Source organism: Tinamus guttatus, unplaced genomic scaffold, assembly GCF_059628265.1.
Source record: "Tinamus guttatus ecotype Peru unplaced genomic scaffold, ASM5962826v1 Tinamus_guttatus_pri_ptg000213l, whole genome shotgun sequence".
Lineage (NCBI taxonomy): Eukaryota > Metazoa > Chordata > Aves > Tinamiformes > Tinamidae > Tinamus > Tinamus guttatus.
In genome coordinates this window covers 6,214,372-6,233,588 of record NW_028288747.1, presented here as the reverse complement: position 1 = coordinate 6,233,588, position 19,217 = coordinate 6,214,372, and the positions used below count along the sequence as shown (strand labels likewise).

Sequence of the window (19,217 nt, the reverse complement as noted above, 5' to 3'; positions counted from 1 at the left end):
GGTCACCCACTTGTACCAGGAAGGCAGAAAAAATCTACTTTGAAATTATATCTCACAGAAGGCAGTCATTTTAGTTGTAGAATTTACATTGAGACATTACAGCACAGGTACAAATACATTCTTGTTTGAAGTTAGCAGCTTAAGAATACACATAGTCAAATATATTTTGCCCAATACATAAATTTTGCTGTAGCAGTAATGTCACTACTGTAGCACTAAGCAACACATCTTGTAGAAATCATCTGGCCTACTGGAAGAACACCCATGAAAAAAGTAGATTTCAGACAAAAGTAGCCTGGGGGATATTTTAGCATGAACAAGGCATGAAGAGCTCCCCAAGTGCATCATTTCCTCAACTCTACAGACGCATTAACAGTGAATTGCATCTTCTTTTATGTCTAACCAGATTCTAGCTTTATATCTGCCTGAAAGTAACCAGAAATGGATAAAAGTATAACAATTCAGGAAAAAAAAAAATCTAGAAATACCTTATATTTTTCATCCACAAAGTAATGCTAAATGCAACATTAATAACTACGCTAGACAGATAATGCACAAAAAATGGTAATCAACTTATTATCAAAGCTCTGTTGCAAGAAATTACAGTTCTGACTCCAGAACACACAGGCAAGACAAATGAGGCTTGAATTTCTTCACATTTAAAAATGTATAGTCATCTACAGCACTGTAATCTAAGAACAAAAGATTTAATTAGCTAAAATCATTAGAACAAAAGCTTTACTATAAACACAAGGCTACTAAAAAAAAGAATCCTTTCACATGGTGCTAGCTGGTATTATTTCAGTTCAAAGAATATCCTTTGTCTTTTCTTAAAGACATTGTACTGCAGAACATCCAAACAGCTACACAGTGTTTTTCATGTTTTAAAACCTATCTTCAATTGTGAGCAATAGGAAATGTTTAAACAAGCTTTGCATGCCATACATAATATTCTGTACACGCTACAGAATTCCAAGTCTTACATATCACCCAACTTCAGGACCCAATTCCTAACATAAAAAATATTGCTAAAGAAAACCCTCAATTGCAACTATTCAATTTAGAGAAAAGGAAAAAAAAGCTAAAGATTGCTTAAGTTTCATGGCAAATTTCCAGTTACAACCCTTTCTGTAGCATTAAATATAACACTTCAGAACTACCTGGCTATGTTCTTTTCAGCTTGGAAAAGTCAAATCCTAAGGAAAATATTAAATTAGAGAAAAGGAGAGAAAAAAAATAAAATAAAAAAGAAGAAGAAAGATACTGGTTGCTTTTTCTTCACTGAAAATGACGTGAAAATGCTGTAGTAGGTCTTGAAAAAACAGTTTTATTTTAAGATCACCATAAAGTGGAAGAGGAATTTTTTTTTTTTTTTCCAATTCCAGAAATACACTTGGATGCTTATTGTTAACTCTCCTCAAAACAACTAATCAACACAATTAAGCTCTAAACATGCTTTCTATACTCACATAGAAGACCTACATATAGGAGCTCATGAAACTCATTTCAGGACATATCAGCAAGCGCAGCAAACACACTAAGGCCCTGTGCCAAGCCATGTATTTGCTGTTTGACAGGCACTCTGACTAAGAACAGGTCTCATGCAGAGAACTTGGTAGATATGCAGACACTTGAAGACCAGACTAAAGCATTAAGACTCATGTTACAACTACAGGAAACTGAAAGTACACTGCCACAGCACCAGAGTTTCAAATGGATCAGAACTGCTTTACCCCAGTCATTCCAAAAGGAAATTCATAACATCTGGTTGGCTAGAGCACCTCTTTAGGAAAGACATCTGCTCTTGGCTTATGGGACGCAGGGCTTTCCAATGGATATTCAACATTTTCAAAGTGCTTTTGATTACAAGCAGCTTTCAGTTCAGGACAAGTACACCCCAATGCTGAGGGGAACAAGTAAACTCTGAGTCCTTCCAAGAGAGTTGGCAAACTCATTTCCTCATAAAAGTCATCTGAAAACTCCTACCTCCTGCCAGGGAGAAACTAGCACCATGTGTCCTGACTAGCAGAAACACAAAACAAAACCAACACGAAGTCCTTAAATCCCTGCCAGATCATGGGGTGCCATCTGCCACCTGATCAACTGTGACTTCTCCCTCTACCATACAAGTAGACACCAACATATCTTTAGATAGCTGGAACATTTCAAGTGCAGTCCTCAGTGATACACAGAAACTGCCACCACTAAAAAAAAATCAAAGGTCATCCACTATGAACCAGCCAGAACACACTGTCATTCCGCGTGATTCTGTTTAAAACATGAGTTTCAGTGATCATTTCAGGGTGGCTAAGCAGCAGAAACTACAACCTAGTTTCATTGCCATATGTTCCTTAGTTCCTGTTATAACTTGCCTATGCTTCACTGGAAACTGCCAGTCACAGATACTCAGTACAGACCACATGCTGCAAGAGCTAGGTAGGCAGAAGATCCAAATTAGGAGAGGGGGAAAGATACCCCCAGAAAACATATTCCCTAAATCCATGGAAACTGGAATCAGTGATGGTTTATGACATGACTTGCTACAAAATTATTCTTTCTAGAAAGAAAACAATATATTACCTATGTAACTTTTTAAAGCTCCACCACAGACCTTTATAAAGATACATCCAAAGCAACTCACCAGAACCAAAAGAAGATAGACTGCGGGGTCCATTTCTCCCAGGAGTACCTATGATTTTTCAGAAAGAAAGTGAAAAGTAGTAAGAATTCAAACAACTCTACTAATATTCAAGCCATTATTGGGGACTGGGTGAGGGGGCAGTACTTTGAGCATCTTTCCACATAACCTCCCCACAAGCTTTTTTCATGTGATGATTGACAGTATGTTTGACAGCAATGCTTGACAACATGAGGGTAAGCTATTTGAAAAATGGACAATGAACTCCTCTTTAGCCAAGCAATTTAATGCACTACAAGATTAACCCAAAAGCCAGGTAGCACTCTTACTTTACTCAGTTAACACAGGACCAAACTTTACAGAACATTTATTTAGGGTGGCACCATTGTTACTTGAATCTCCTTTTTTTTTTCACAGGTAAAAAGGACAGCATTTTTAAACATGCTGTCAATAAATTAAACAGAAAATTAAATATCAATGAAAACACTGAGGAGGTTAATTTACCCTTACTGTATTGTTCCAGAGCCATATGAAAATGAAAGCGCTCTTTGGGATCGCTAGCTCTAAATGAAAAAGTTATGTCTTACAAGCTTCTGCACATGTTTACAACACCTTTTGGATTCGTCTTTTCTTCACAAATAGTCTATGACCTTACAGCAGCTCTTTCAGCATCAAGCGATTTGCACTTGTTCCCCTTGCACCTCAGTCATACAAATGTAATTTTGCTTGCAAAGAGAAAGTTGTGCTTTAGAACTTGCCTGGGGATTCAGATCTGCTTTTTAGATTCATTCTGGTAAAAGCTAAATGACAATTAAAAATGAAAAAAGCAGACAGAAACGGACAGTCAGGCATGCATTATCCTAAACAGCAAGAAGTTGAGCAAATTCAGAAACTTGCTTAAGCACCAGCTTCAGAAAACCAATCTGTGTTGCATCTTGTAAGCATACAATCTCGAAAGCAGGTAACAGCATCACTTAGGTGACATTATTCCATGTTTTGAGTCCTCATAGGACAGACATTTCAAGCAGATAGTGGACATTTAAAGCCCTGTGTTACCCTTGGATAAGACAAATGTATAATGAATGCTTCTGCCAAGTCATTCTCCAATATTATGAACTACAAGTGAAAAGACTGACCATCTCCATTACTTCAAAGTCACAGAGCATAGCTACTCTTTCTCTAAAGAGAGGGCAAGGACTGAAGAGTGCAAATAAAAAATTGACTTTACCCAACAGCTGATTGCTTCTAGTCTCACTGACTTTCCTTGCTGAGTGCAACGGCCCAGATGATTTTGGCAGGCACTGGCTCAGTGAAGCAGACCTGGTCTTGGCTCCTAGAAATACAAGGACTTAGATCAGCTTTATAAGCAAAGCTATGTCAGCAATTAAAGACCCATCTAGCTTTAAGTACTTTACAGAAAGTGTAAGTTGCACAAGTTTCCTTGAACAAAAAAGGTTTCCTAGAAAGTTTCAAGCTATATTTAAACTTAAGTTAGCTTTAATAGAACTTATTTTGGAAAAAAATAAATGATAACTTAAGAAGAAAGCTTATAAGCAGAAGCAAGCACTAGTAAAGACTTCACTTAAGCAGCAAGTGGAGCATAGCTACAGAAGCATTGGTTCAGTGAGACTTCTAGATGCCAGCTAGTCAGTCTCCCAACTCAGCACTGGGTCACCATCAACTAGTACTAGTCAGCAGTGCATTTGTCTATTCTAGCCTTAGAAGCTTCACCAAGTTGCTTCATTGGAAGCTCGGAGCTCCTATACAGCTATTAGGCAACCTGCTCTTGTGCTATACAACCCAATAAGGACATCAGGATGGTTATCCTCACAATTCCCTACACCACTACCACATCTAGTCTCACACTCTGCCCTTGGCGATCATTTCTCACTGCATCCTCTTCTAGCACCATCAGAAGTGGGAATCAAGTGGGTAATACAAATCTAGAAAATATATTTAAACTAAGTTTCTTTTAGGACCAGATGGAGAAACACATAAAAATGAACCATACTACTTTCACCTCAGCCAATAAGAGAAGCATCAAGAGAAAGAAGCATGAGGCGCTAGTTTTTTGTTTGTTTTGGGTTTTTTTTTTTTTTTTTTGGATTCTTCCCTTTGAAAAAGGAGGCAGTGACATTCATCTAGGAATGACTTAATTTAATAATATCCATTCATAAAGACATTCCATCCCCAAAGCCCTTTTTCTCCTGAAAAAAACATAGTCTGCATGAGGAAGAGGATGAGTATATGCTTGAAATCAATTCAAGGTACATCTATTCTGAAGATCATCATATCATCAGCTACAGACTAAAACTTTTTGACTACGTATCTCAGTATAACAAAATTGAGGCAATGACACCTGCCATTTAGCAGAAAGCATTAGGCTGAGCTCAGTTACAAGGACATCACAACCATGTTCTTTTTGGATCAGTCCACACCACAGGGCAGAAAAAGTGTTTCTAAACTGAAAGCACTATTGGTGTGTCTTAATTTCCTCACACAATTTTCCTGGGTGGCTGTTTGATAGCCCCTGGTTCACAAAGCAATCAAGTGTTAACGAGAGTAACTTCAGTTCAAGTCCAGCTACAAACAGACCCAGATACCTTTTGGAGTTGTTTTCAAGGAGTGTATTCTTGGCCTTGGTAATGCTTTTAAAGGGAGAGATCCAGAAGCACTGTTCTGAGAAGTTGTTTTTGAAGACCATTCTCCGTTTTTGATGATGATGGTGGCACTTGTGGCTACAACACAGAAGGACATCCAAGAATTTTTATATAGTTTTGGGAAAGTTAAATAACAAGCACATTTTTTTCAGGCTAAATTAACATACAAATATCGGAATATTAACTTCTGGGATATCTATTTTACAGAGACTGATGAACTGAATCTATTAGTCTGAATCACAAACATCTCCGAAACTAGACAAGACTGAGTTTTGTGCAAAAGGGAAATGTATGTAAAATGTACATAAAGACACTAGAAATCTGAACTTGCTCTTCAAAAGTGCACAATAAATTTAATTTTGAATAAAGCAATAGTATCATTAACATAAAAATTCATTCCCACTACAGAATTTACTGTTAAGCCACCAACACATCACAGTGAGCTCTAAGGAAGCAGAGCTCAGAAGAGCCACCAAGGAGCTGATGGGACATAAAGGAAATCCTCCCCTCCCCAGGGGCACTAACATCCTCCAAAACTAAATCACATACACAGACTTCTAAAATAATATCGGCAAGTACACTTTGGTTCAATTACCAAAGAGATATGTATATTAACACATTAAGAGTTAGGTTTATATTGCATTTTTGAGAAATAAGCAAGAACTAGTAACACTGAAATAATCTGCCTTTTTTTTTAACAGAAAAAACTGTTCATCCATCAGGTCTGCCTCAGATTAGGATTTCATTAAGGCTGATTAAAAAGTTACATTAAGTATGTATCAAATATTGTATACTAAAGACTCGATACATAGTCCTAAGATTTTGGTGTCCAAATGTACAGGCAAAAACCTGTATAAAATTAGTTTTCACAATGGTGCTTCTTGACCATACCTCAATGCATCTCTACAACACCAAGAGGGCCAGGGTTTGCTTTGTCTGTCACTTTCTCAAGGCAAAAAGCTAAATATTTGTAGAGCAAATTTACACATGAGGAACAATTTGGGTCAGTGATGCATTTATTCTGGTGGAATCTGAATTATCTGGTATTGATCAGTGTAAAATTGATTTGTTGCAGTAAAGCATTAGCCCTTAGGCATTTTGTAGCTTTTTCCAGAGATGACCAAGTTAAGGATATTTGCTCAGAGAGCACTGGGGGCATCTAACGCTGCTCGCAAACTGCTGCATTACAATTTTCTAACTGAGCAGGAAAGCAGCACTTGGATTAAGCACACTTCTGGCACAGGATAAGCTCAGCACTGTTCTGTTGTACCAGAAGCTCTGGAGTCAGCTAGTCAGGCAGCATGCAGAAAAGTAGGGCAGATGTGCAAACTTTAGTCATTTAGTCAGTCACTAGTCCAAACATTTTCTGGTACAATTCAGAGTAGCTATTGCAATTTAAAAAAAAAAAAACTTAAGTATCAAAACTATACAGAAATGCAGCTCAAGGCCAACTGCTATGATCAGCGATTGAAACACTATTCCCTCTGTATGTATCTACTCCAGGACAATTCCCATTTGGATTCTTGCCCTTAACCTCAGAGCTTAAACATTTTAACATGTTCAATCACAATATTTTCAGCTTACTGCTGAGATTTTCCTCACAATTGCTCTACTGTTAATTTTTTTCCTCCAGTGTTCAAACCTAAAGCCTGTTTGCTGTAAGCATTTTATTACTTAGCAGCAGCAGCATTTTAATTTCATGATTTCCAAATTTCTCATAATAGTGAGCTTCTTCAGAGGATAGAATCATAAAACTCAAATGCTCATTAGACAAAAAAGATTAATGCTGTCAGAGGAAATTGCTGGTCCTTAAACACATCACAACAAAGGGCTGAGCTGGCCCAGCAGGAGGAACACTCTGTCATACACCAACAAAAGGCAAACTCCTTAAGCAAAACAAGCTAGACTCCATCAACTTAATGCTGTCCACAGGCTACAAAATTTTGGGACATGAATTTCCATGACCTTCACAGCAGAAAAGCGACCCTGGTTTGATCTTTGTGCCCCACTAATTTAACAGAAGTATTTCAGCATTGTTTACAAACACAGATTTGCCTTTTCTTTTCCTGACATCATTGTCTAAGACCGAGGCAATGAGAAGAAAAAAAAAAAAAAAAGCCACACACACCACACCAAAACAACAGCACTGTACATGAAAAGACTAAAGTAAAGGTAAGTTTATTAATTCTTTCCAAGTCTTATTCAGAGCCATAAAAACTTTCTTATACTAAATTATGAATTATATGTTACTCAAATTCATGATGCTCACAAGAACTTATGACCAGATTCAAGTCTTTTTACTTAAGTTTAGCAATTTATCCAAAGGAAATCATGTTGGGGAAAAACAACAAGCCAGAACATATGCCATAGTTAGCAGTCTCAACAAAACACACACAGTTTAAGAACAAAACAGAAAAAAATGACCTACTTTTTTTCCCAGTAAGGGTGGCTAACAAAGGAATAACACAAAAGCTGTAAGATCCCACTACCAGCAAGGTCAGTAAGGTAAGGTCGTACTGGCTTCCTGATGCAGTCGGTGGCGTTAGTGTAGAATTGATGAAAAGATCAGGAGAAAAATCGGTTTCTGTGCAGCTGCGGAATCCTCCTGGTATAGTCATTTAAAAAGGATCAGAGCAAGCCCAGAGCCAGAGACACTGCAGCCATGTTCAACCTCTCCTACTCCTCACGCGTGCTCTTGGAGCGAATCAGAGTGGAAAGAGCGGGAAGCTTTCAAGGCAGCGGGCAAAACAGATTACGGCAGCTAGCGAGTCACGCTAAGGCGGGAGGCAGCAGTTGGGATGCCTAATCCCAAGAAGGGCGCGCGTTCCCTCGCCACCGAGCCCGACCCTCTCCTTTGTTAACGAGGGAGGGCAGGGAACAAAGCTGCTCGCGGCTCCCAGGCACTTCCCAAACCCAGCAAGGCACCAGGGTGCAGAGTCTGCCACTCGGACCAACACACGCTGCACATTTCGTTATGTACCCCCTTATTCCTTTCAGGAATATGGGAGGGTTTCATTTTTAGTAAGACGACTACAGGAAAGAAAACAAGGAATTGAGAGAACTCATTGTATGTGTATGCATGCATATGCACATGCAAGCTATACACGTATGCTAACGCTCAGTCCTCTTTCAGTTCAAGATGGACTGCGAAGACATCTGGCATAAAGGAAATGCCTTTACCCTGTCTCCAGGATAAAACAGGCCATGTGATAGCAACAGAATATTTGAATGTACTCATTTGAATATGTATAGCTGGAAGACTGACATGTCTGATTAAGTGTCAGTTTTGTTATTTCCTTCACACTTTTTTCCCCCTACAAACTCCCACAGCTGCTACTACAGACCCTGCATAGAGCTTTGTATTAAAGCCAGTTGCATTATTATTCTCTCCCCAGTCTTCAGATGACTTTAGTTCAGGTCATAGACCTGTGCTGACAGTTACGTAAGAAAGGATAAAAGCCTACCCATTCAAAGTTGCACTTGCTATTAAAAAAAGAGATATCTGAGACTGTTCACCTCAGGGACGCATTTTGCCTTGGAACTCTTAAAAAGAAGATACAGTCTAGGTCATCATGAACATTTAGTATAAGAGATCTGCAGTGTCTCTACACCAAGACAAGTACTTCATTCATAGCATTCACCTTTTTTTTCCAATAAGGGAACTTATTAGTGTCTAATAACATTTCTAACAGGGGAACTTCTAGCAAGAAGACTTCTAATGAAGACTGCTGTTTCTGTGATGCTTCATGATGGAAAAGGAGATGCACAAAAAGTTTTAGTCAACAAATCAAAGTCCAAGTTCCTGGGATTATATATCTTAAGAGTGAAAGTTGCCAGTCAAGTAAAAGTGAGGTGAGAACTAACAGGTCCTTGTGAGACAGCACCTTCCTTCTAGAGGATTGTGCAACAAGTTGGTGCTGGGCCCCAGCGACAACAGTGACACTGACCAATACTTACAGTTACTGCTGAGACGACTCCTCTCGCTCTGCGTGCTGCTGAGCGACGAGACGCTGTGGGTTCTCTCCAGCACTGACCTTTTGACAGGCACTTTGGGTTTAGGAAGCAGTTTACCAGAGCTAGCCCAAGAGGCCGCAGAATTTCTCATGGAGGCAGGCTTCTCTTTGGGAAAGGATCCTATACCTGGCAATTGGGGTGGAGAAAGTAGGTGAGATGCAACAGAAATAAGTGGGGAGGGGTTAAAAAGGACTTTACAAAAAGCTCAAGCAATTGCTTCTTCAACATGGCCTCCAATTAAGAGGCTTACACATATAAAAATATATATATATGAAAATGGAATTTACTGCCTATTTGCATGGTAAATATAAGCAATGCTCTCAAGGTTTTCAGCTCCTATTTTCTTTTTCTTGATTAAAAAAAACACAAACACCACTGTAAAAAGCAACAAAACAGTCCTGAGAACTTAAAGCATCCAATTTTACCTGCATACTGACCTCTGGATCAAAGCAAGACCTAGAAAGATTGGCCTTCTGGGCAGACATTTGCCTACACCATTTTTTTTTTTTTTTTTTTTTTGCATTCTACAGCTTGAGTATATTAAGGTTACCAGTACCACCAGTCCCTAAAAACCATCACACCTCTGGCTCAAAGCCAATCCAAGAAAGGTTTTGGGGCTTTCCTCCTATACAGATTTATTTTTATATTTTAAAAGATAACTTCATCCTTTCAAAGATAAAAGGAGCACACACACACACACCAAAAAAACAAGCTGTGTTGCACTCAGATAATATATCCAGAGCTGCTGTTATGTAGACCAAGAGCTAAACAGCCCATCCTGGGTGCACCTTCTTAAGGACTGCACTGTGCAGGCACCTTGTTGCACTGAATGCTCGCTTGGGTTGAGCTTCTTGCATGCAAGTGGCCAAGAGCTAAGTTATGCTAAATAGCTGAAGAAGAATATATACGAGAGAGGAGCTGTGCAATGTTCACATGGCAAAGTTTATCTTACTTGATAAAAAAGCACATATATGCATGCCTGAAATGTTTTACATTTTACTTGAAACAGCCAAATTTCTCTATGTGAGAACACTCTTCCTTTTACTGTTGCCCCTGTAACCACATGCTTAAACTGCACAAGAGGCAGCTGAAATAACTGGCTAAATGTGGGGTATTCCAAGTGGTTCCGCATTAGCTTTGCTGTTGGATCTCCACTCTAATAGCAATAGTTAAGAAACTATGAACTCGCAGCCACACCAGGGCAGCGTGACATTAAAGAGGGGATTACACTAAAATCTAGACAAAGAAAACAAATGCCCAATGTCTGCATTTCAACAGTAGGTGGTGCGACAGGATTAGATGCTTGTCTCAAGCCTTCCACATCAACTAGGGAAAAACAGGAGCAATAATAGTGAAGGAAGTCACATTCATGCTAATCCTCTCAGTTTAGACCAACTAAAGCATTGTATAATTAGAGTACACCACAAGATACTACTGCATGTTTAGTGTATCCCATGTTCTACTGGTCACTGGGTATGACAAAAGCTTCACTAAGTCATTAAACACAACTGTTACATCTGTTACAAGGGATGCTTTTACTACTTTTTGTCATTATGCAGATCTATGATTCTGTATAGATGTAAAAATCTGAGAATGAAATGTCAGTATCAAAACCTGACAAAATGATCAGCCATATTTTAGAACTTCTTGTACACGTCATTGCAATGAGTGTTTGAACAAGTGATCGCAGAAATACTCACAAGCATCACCTTAAACAATAGTCCAGACAAATCTGAAGTTGTGTAGTTGCATGACAAAGGAAAAGTTTCTGTAACATCTGAACCTTATAAAACAAATTGACACTCTTAAAGCTTGCCACCTTGCTTTCTAGAAGTTGATTTATATATTTTTAAGATGGTTAAACATACTAAAGAAAAAAAAAAAAACCCATAGTATAGGAAACCTCTTCGGAATAAACTCTCAGCAAAACTAGGCAAAAAAGCCCCACACAACACACTAAGGAAATGAGCTACTGCACAAATCCTGCAGGTTAAGTTTGGATGACTTAGCAAGTTAAAGTTTTGCATTTCAAAGGCAGCTAGCAGAACAAGAGTAACTTATCAGCGGCACTTTATTCTTTACAGGTGAGGGGTGGCATGTTTGATTCCTACCATGCTGGGCTCTTCAGCTGATCCAGGAGAGAAATCCTGTTTTATTTGCAGTGATTTCCACTCAAGAGTGACAGAGGCAAGCACGTGAAAATGCTTCCATTTACTTCTGAACTGCCTGTTCCATAAACATGTTTCCAGACGCCCTGGCTTCTGCACAAAAATCCCCATGTGGCACTGCTGTAAACTAGCTGCACACTCCAAACACATTCAGCGGCTACAAGCTCTGGCACACGCAGTTTCAGAAGCAAATCCAAGGGGGCCCTGGTTTCAGGCAGCCTGCACTTTTTTCTTAATTCCTCTACTGCTGAGTGCTTGCCTGTAAGGGCTTCTGCTAAAATAATTATCCATGTGCTCAAATGCAGTTTTCTACAACCCAGTTTGAGGGGGAAAAAGAATTTAAATTGTGACACAGAACCATTAAGTTTTGTTTTTCAACTTAGGCATTTAAAATCAAATCACCATTCCCTAAACAAGGAAGAGTACAGAAATAAGTGTTCTGAAGACACAGATAAGAGGACACAATAGATGAACAAGAGTACTGCAAGCAAGCACAAAAGTGGAATATTTAGTGAGCCATTTACTGCAGAGACAACAAGCAACAGTCCCTCAAAATAACAGGCTTTCATCAGTTATTTAATCCAGTCACTGAAGTAGAACACTAGAAATATCACATTCCTCTACAGTGGAGTAACGTGTTGGCAATTCTTCAGAAAAAGCTCTATACAATTACTATGTTACATCAAATGCGTTCAAGTATCTCTCATATTGGAATGAAATAAGGAAGGGACAAAGCTCATCTTTCAAGAAGTTGAGGTCAGATTTCATATCCTAACTCAAGTCAGCCTCCCCTGTGAATCCCACACAGGAGATAACATTTAGAATAAATCAAGGCCTCCTTTGCATGGCACTGGAGCCTACAGTGGGACATAAATCAGATAACACATGCTTTGAGGGAGGCAAAAAGGCAAGAACCTGAAGACTGTCTCAGTCTTGCGATGAATCCATCTCTATTCTCCTGCTTTACAAGTCACAGCTTAGTTCTTCTGGGAACCACCGATGTCCTAAACCTCCTCACAAGGGAGCTGCATCACACAGATGCTGCCAACACTGCCTGGACATCCTTTCGGGAAGAATCAGCACAGGTTGTTTTAATAGTTACATTATATAACAGTGCCAACTTCCTTACTTCCTCTTAAAGGGCAAACAGAGCTTTCTCAGTAGAAAGGCCCAATAAATCACTAAAATTCAAATCAAGAGGATATACGCCCGTGTTTTGTACGGCACCAGTTAATTTAGGGTGGCATTAACTCTAGTTGTATTTTAAAACTAAAGATGTATTTACCCATTTGGAGATGAAGTGTCTGCTGCTGGAAGCCACATTCAGACATCCAGAACTAAGCACAGAAGAGCTGGAAACAAGTCACAGAACTATACAACACCAAAATGAATGCCCAGAAGCCTTTCCCAAACTGAAGCTTAGGGCAGACTAAGTGCACAGGGCGCCTTTTGAAGTGTGGATGGGGAAAGCAGATATCTGTATGAAACACTAATGCCAGCAAGAGTAGTTGCTTTGAGTTTCCATTGATTTATCCACTCAGTATAACAACTTTTGGTTTTTTGTCTTACTTGTTTTTTTAGAATTTTTCTGCAAGTATTAAACTGAAGGCTCTTATTTTAGAAGAATTACATACTATAACATTTTAAAATATTTTGAAGCATGACAAGCCTACTCAGCCTACAGGCTGGAGGAGGTCTTTGTAAAGTGAGGGGCATTAAGTCTTCAAGAAAGCACATTGCTTTTTCAGACTTATAGAACAAAAGTAATCCCTATAATCATGGGAAGACGCATTCGACTTGGCTATTGCTTCCAGCTGGCTAATGTTAACACAGTTGTTTATAATTGCTACTCTGAGCACTGTAAAGCACTAGTTTTAAGACACTTAATAGCTGCAAGCTTCCCAGATTACCTGGTTAACCATTAAGCAGCATTTATATACTATATATTACATTATACACATACTGTACTCCCGAAGGAGTAATGAGTGGTTACAGGACATTACCGCAGTTTTACCAAATGCCTGATAGTAATATTGAAGTCCCAAATTTTCCAGTTCTCCCTTCAAAAGTTTCGAATAACTAAAGTTACAGAAAAGATAGCTTGTGTTCTGTTACTAGCAATATTTCAGCTGCTAAACACAAGCATGAACCAAGATAGGGAATGTTAAGCTATTGCTGAGTGTTCAAATATTTACAGTAGAGATGTGTTTAGGGATCAACAATAAATCAGAGAGGGAAGAGTTTACATATGTAAGGCAAAACATAGTCTGATGGAGACTTCCACAGACCTGTTTCATTCACCTTCAGTCCATTAGGAAGTGCTCCTCTTTGGCACATATGTCAAGGAACCAGCAGTAAGCTCACACCAAAAACCAAACAGAGCCACTAGCAGCCGTATGGCTACGCAGGCACGTGTTCCTCCTCTTGCAGCCCAGTGCTCACAGAGTAAAGCCAGAGAACTGCTCCGTGCTAAAAAGCATTTTTAATATTATGGTAAAAGAATTTCTTAACCACAGCCACTTCCAGAATAATTTTGTCTTTTTCATTTGAGGTAAAGACAGAGCAGCAATTGTCAATTTTCATTCCCCTACTCCCTCGCCTTGCTATTTGACCACCCCCCTTTCTCTTCATTTTAGTTTTCCTCTACTCTGAGCATCCTTAAGCCCCTAAAGGTCCAAAACAATCAAGAAAAGGATGCCCAAGCTTGGCTTGCCTAATCGTGATATTTGGCAGATTTCCTCACAAATTGACTCCTCCTTGACCAGCAAACTCCTCCCTTTCCTATTTTCTCTCAGGCTGAGCTCCTTCCCATTTCATCCTCTTTTCCAGCATCTACAAATAGTACCAAGTTTAGAGCTCTTCTCTTTAACCCTCCCTGAACCCAGGCTTGCCCAATCCAGTTTTGCCAAGAGGTTGTTAACTCTTGTTAACTGCTTGTTAACCATCTTCAGAAAAACCAATAGCTTTAACACAGCAGCAAAGCTCTGTAGAAATAGGCCTAGGGAGAAGTAGGAATGCAATCCTAAGAAAATCAACACAAGGATGCCACTGGCTACCCGGTTACACTTTTCTTTCCTATTCAGCCCTCCACACCACAGACTTGTATGACTGACAAGTTTGTTGTAGCTTGTAGCTTTTATATCCACGTTACCTGTCAAACACTTCAAAGTTTCTGCTGCAGAAATTATGTAGTCCATCTCTTGGATGAAGGGATGAAGAACAGACTACACTGAGTTGGAAAGGGGAAAAACAACAACAACAACAACAACAACAACAACAAACAAAAAAAACCCAAACACAACACACACACACACCAGAGCACATTCTTGCTAGTAAGTTTACCAAGCATTTTTCATGCAGAAAACTGGTGCACATCTCACTCCCAAGGCACATATAACTAAGAATATTCTCATTTCTCATAGCACTGAAGTGGACTGTTAGTACCAGTCATTGCAAGTACGACCAGATTTTTCTTGCTTCAGATACAGCACATTAACAAGACATGCCACAAGTCACCTGTGAAGAACATGGAAACATTTACGAAAAACTGCACTCAATTCTTTAAGCAGGTTAGCTTTGTTTGCAATGAGTGAGCAAAATGGGTTACTCCTGGAAGTCTAAAGTCAAGGGATGCGTTCCACAGAATACTGGAGATTATCCAAAGTATTAGGATACATTAATGATCTTTACACTAAATTTAGACATTGTCCCTTCCCTCCCCCGCAAAACATCACACACTTAAGGTTACCAAACCAGAACTCAAGCAACCAACCTACTACTTATGTCATTCATTGCAACAGGTCACAGATTGCCTCACCGCCAAAGAACATTACACATATTTCTCATGACCCATTTGACTTGAGATTAACGGTAAATTCATTTCAATTAGGAGATTTTATGCTGAACTAAACGTTAGGCTTGCCGAACATTGTTATCCATCCCATGAGAAGTCAGTGCCTTGCTCATGAAATGCAAAAAGGAAGAGTTATGGCAAGCTTCTCTCCTGCTGCTACGTCGCCAAAGATCCAAAAGCAAACGCCTTTCGCCAGTTCCATTGTAGCTCCTCTCCGGGTTCAAAGAGTGAAGTGATCATTCCGGACACAAACCACTGAGCGCCTCAAACAGGAGGCCTGCGCCTGCCACAACGATACACGTGGCTTTGGGGAGCTCCCAAGGATGGTCAGGAAGCAAGAGTTGGTTGGAGTGGAAACACTAGCTCTGAAATTTAACTCACCCAGAGATTTCCAGAGAAAGGAGACCCCGCAAGACTCCCAAGCCCTCACAACTAACAAGGCTTCCTCAACAAACTGGTTATCCAGACAAAAGGCCCTTCAGAGGCATTAAATAGTTACTGATTTGAGAGAGAAATCAAGCTTCTTCCCCCAGTACAACTCCAAGGGAACCTAACAAACGCAAAGGAAAGGAAGAGGCAGGGAAGCTGCCCAAGTAGCACTGACTTTGTTAGTAAAAATCATGGAGCAAGTTTGAGAGATGGGGCTGATGAGAAGCGAGTGCATGAGGAAAACCGCTTTCAGGAGTTTTCTTCTGGAAGGAAGAAAGGTTAAGAAGAGATGAAACTAGATTTTAATCCTATTTGTACTCTTTCCAGTGCATTTCAGGTTTGACTAAAGAACGCATACCAATGGCAGATACCCTTTCTGCCTAACTCTCCAGATCAGCATTTTGAGAAAGTTTTGGCAGTTTCAGGACAAATAAAGTGAGCATAACTTCCAGGTTTTCAAGTATTTTGTTTCTTCTTGGCAACATGGCAATTCAGTTTTAATAAATCACATGGTAGATAACACGAACGATACAAACTGAACTGCAATTTGCAGTAACAAGGTTTGGTTTAGCTCCTAGGTTCAGTGTCAGTATAGTAATTCGAGACTGAAAATGTTTATTAAAACTAAACTGTTCTGGGTCTGCTTCAATAGGATTGTGGAAAACCTTGCCAAAAAGTCCTGAATTGCAAACTTTAGGTATCCATTTCCAGATGCATGGCAACAATAGAAAACCATTTAATTCACTGGAATCTGAAAAGCCTTTTTTTGTGCAGTAAGTTGTAAAAATCCTCAGTGATGAATACTGCCTTTATCACTCATGGCATGTTAATTTCTGCCCTACTCAGCTGCAGAATACTAAAGTCTTTCAGCATGACGTTGAGCTCCCCTCAAATTCAGCATGCTGAGCTCCCCTCTCTAAACATAAATGCTCATTACTCTAGTTACAAGCTATGGAGATACTAGCAAGAGAGGAAAAGGAAGTGCCACTGGATTAGACTCATAGAACTTAAAACACATATCAGTAACTCCACTAATGGGATCCCAGCAACTTAATCCAAGTCACAACAGTGGACAGTAGAATGTGACAAAAAACTGTAAGAGGAACTGTGCTTTAGGCATATTGTGGTAAAGGACACTGTGGTCATGAAGAAAGTTTCAATGGCTTGATTTAGTTTCTAGAAATTCTTAACAACTATCAGACATAGTGTTTTTGGCACTTTCAGATCCTCAAATACTTGCAATTACACAGAAGACTTGACAAAGCCCCCATAGCTAAAGTTGCACCAATAACAAGAAGTTTTGAATAACAGGGAATAATTGAAAACAATAGTATAATTTTAAGGTGAAGTGTAGGTAAAGCATTAACATATCAGAAGCATAAGAACGTGGAAAAGGAGTAAAAGCCTCAATACTTCACATATTTATGGGCTGCATTCAGCACAAGAAAAACAGCAATAGGCATTTACATTTTAACTTTCAAGTAATCACATATATTCTTACACTGTTCAAACACAAATCAAATTTCTTGTGGCCCAGACTGCCACAGCCCTTCAGTCCAATTCCATGGGTGGCAGTATATAATTTTGGAAAGTGGTTGACAGCAATAGAATTCGGAGGAACAAATTGGAGTGACATTCCAAGGGACCAGCCACCGCTCTGAATCAAAGACATGACTGAAGCCACACGACCTCAGCAACTAGCAGATGACTACCTTCCACATGGCAATTAAGCGTATCCAATTAGGTGGCTCTACATGTTGCTGGGACTGACAACAAGAGCTCTCCTCATTTTGGCTCAGGTCTTTAAGCTAGTCCCAAGACTCCAAAAATGACACACATCTTCAAGCTAAAACCAGGTAACCTGAACACCTCATTTTGTATGTCTCCAATTCTGAGAGGTATTTTTACTAACAGGAAACAGGAAGGCACATCCTAGTGCCTAGTGTCATCCACTACTACACTTTTTTTTTCTATGTACTCTATTACGGAAAAATCAGCTTTAGAGAATTATGATTTTCATTCCAGAGTAAGTATGTGATGGGAGAAGATACGGAGAAACCATTTGGAGGTATCCAGCCAGATGTGCAAGTTACCTTTGCTGCACAAATGGTTCTTCATTTTACAAACCACTTAGGAACAAGAAGTCTAGTTTTGTTCACCTCTCAGAGAACAAATTTCTAATTCAGCAAAAAATTCAAGTTTCGGCCAAGATCAAGTAGTCCTGGTGAACAGCGTTCAGCAGGCATTTTGAAACAGTCACACATGGAGGATGCAGGTTCTTTGCTTTCTAGCTTGAAGTGCTCTGCATATAAAATTAGAATGTTTACAGGAAGCAGAAGGAATTAAGTCTCTGCTAACTATGTGGAAGGAGATAGGGCAATTTTCTTAGAACACACGACTGCTCTTATTTTTGTGTGCTATCTATGAAAAAAGTTAGTTTACGGTAAGTGAAATTACTTCTGCTTCCCACCCAGAACAACGGTGCGTAACACAATCCACTGCTTACAAGTCTTGTTTGCACTAAAGATTTAGGGCAGATGAACTTGCTCTCCTCCAGCATATGCTTGAGACATGACACAGTGCTACATCATCATTGCTCTTTTTCAGTGATCAGTATTTGATCTGACTACATTTGTATTCCAGCCCAAGTAATCCAAACACACCCAATAACTGACTAAAACTTTGCTGAATTTATGCTATTACGTCAGGAAGCAATCAAGCTGTTGGGATCTGAATGTTGAAGAAAAAGGTGCTCATTGTGAATGACTTCTTCCCCCCATTAAAAAAAATAAACAAACGAAACTAAACCAAAACAAAAAAATCTACATAGCTCTCAGAAGAACATAATTCTTCCTATAGCCAGCCAGATTTGCATATATTGCCAGTGATGGTGACAAAAACTGCTCCAGAGTAAAAGTGCGTGGAGGGAGGGAAACCACCAAACCACCACAACAACCATCACCCATCTCGGTTCTTCTAAGAAGATTCTAATTAATGATAGGAAAGCTCTAAACTGCTATTTTAAGATAGTGACAAGCCTTGTCAGAGATTGGTGGTTTATAGGTACCTTGTTCCATGAACAAGTCTTTCACATTAGCAAGATTGCAGTCGGAATAGCATAAATCCCCTTTGAGGGATTTGCTCCATCAGAGACTGCAGAAACAGATTTTTCACTTCATTTGACCACTCATATATAATTGGAGCGAGTGTTTTGGACTGTTTTATATACTAGTTTGGGTGGGTGATGAAAAGTGAAGAACAGGTTTTGCTGGGTATAGCTGGGTGTGCACACTTTTCAAATTACAGTGCATTGTACGCAATCATTTATAGCCAAGCTACTTTGGCCATTAGCTATACCGCCACACACTTAAAGCACATCCCTCACAGGAGCATTTCTGAAACCCTGCAGTATAATTACAAAGTGTAGTTTGTAAAGTTTAAACAGCAGCCTACAG

At 39.4% G+C, this 19,217-nt stretch overlaps 1 protein-coding gene across 1 annotated transcript in view; it reads right to left on the bottom strand.

Annotated features, from left to right (window-relative positions):
- Positions 1-19,217, bottom strand: part of MTUS1 (microtubule associated scaffold protein 1) — a 78,787-nt gene that overhangs the window by 54,442 nt on the left and 5,128 nt on the right. Inside the window, exons 3-6 of the mRNA XM_088524679.1 lie at positions 9,256-9,438; positions 5,242-5,376; positions 3,867-3,971; positions 2,642-2,689 (exon numbers count right to left, since the gene is read on the bottom strand). Coding sequence (XP_088380805.1) covers positions 2,642-2,689; positions 3,867-3,971; positions 5,242-5,376; positions 9,256-9,438 — 471 coding nt within the window. The remainder of the gene's footprint in view (positions 1-2,641; positions 2,690-3,866; positions 3,972-5,241; positions 5,377-9,255; positions 9,439-19,217) is intronic.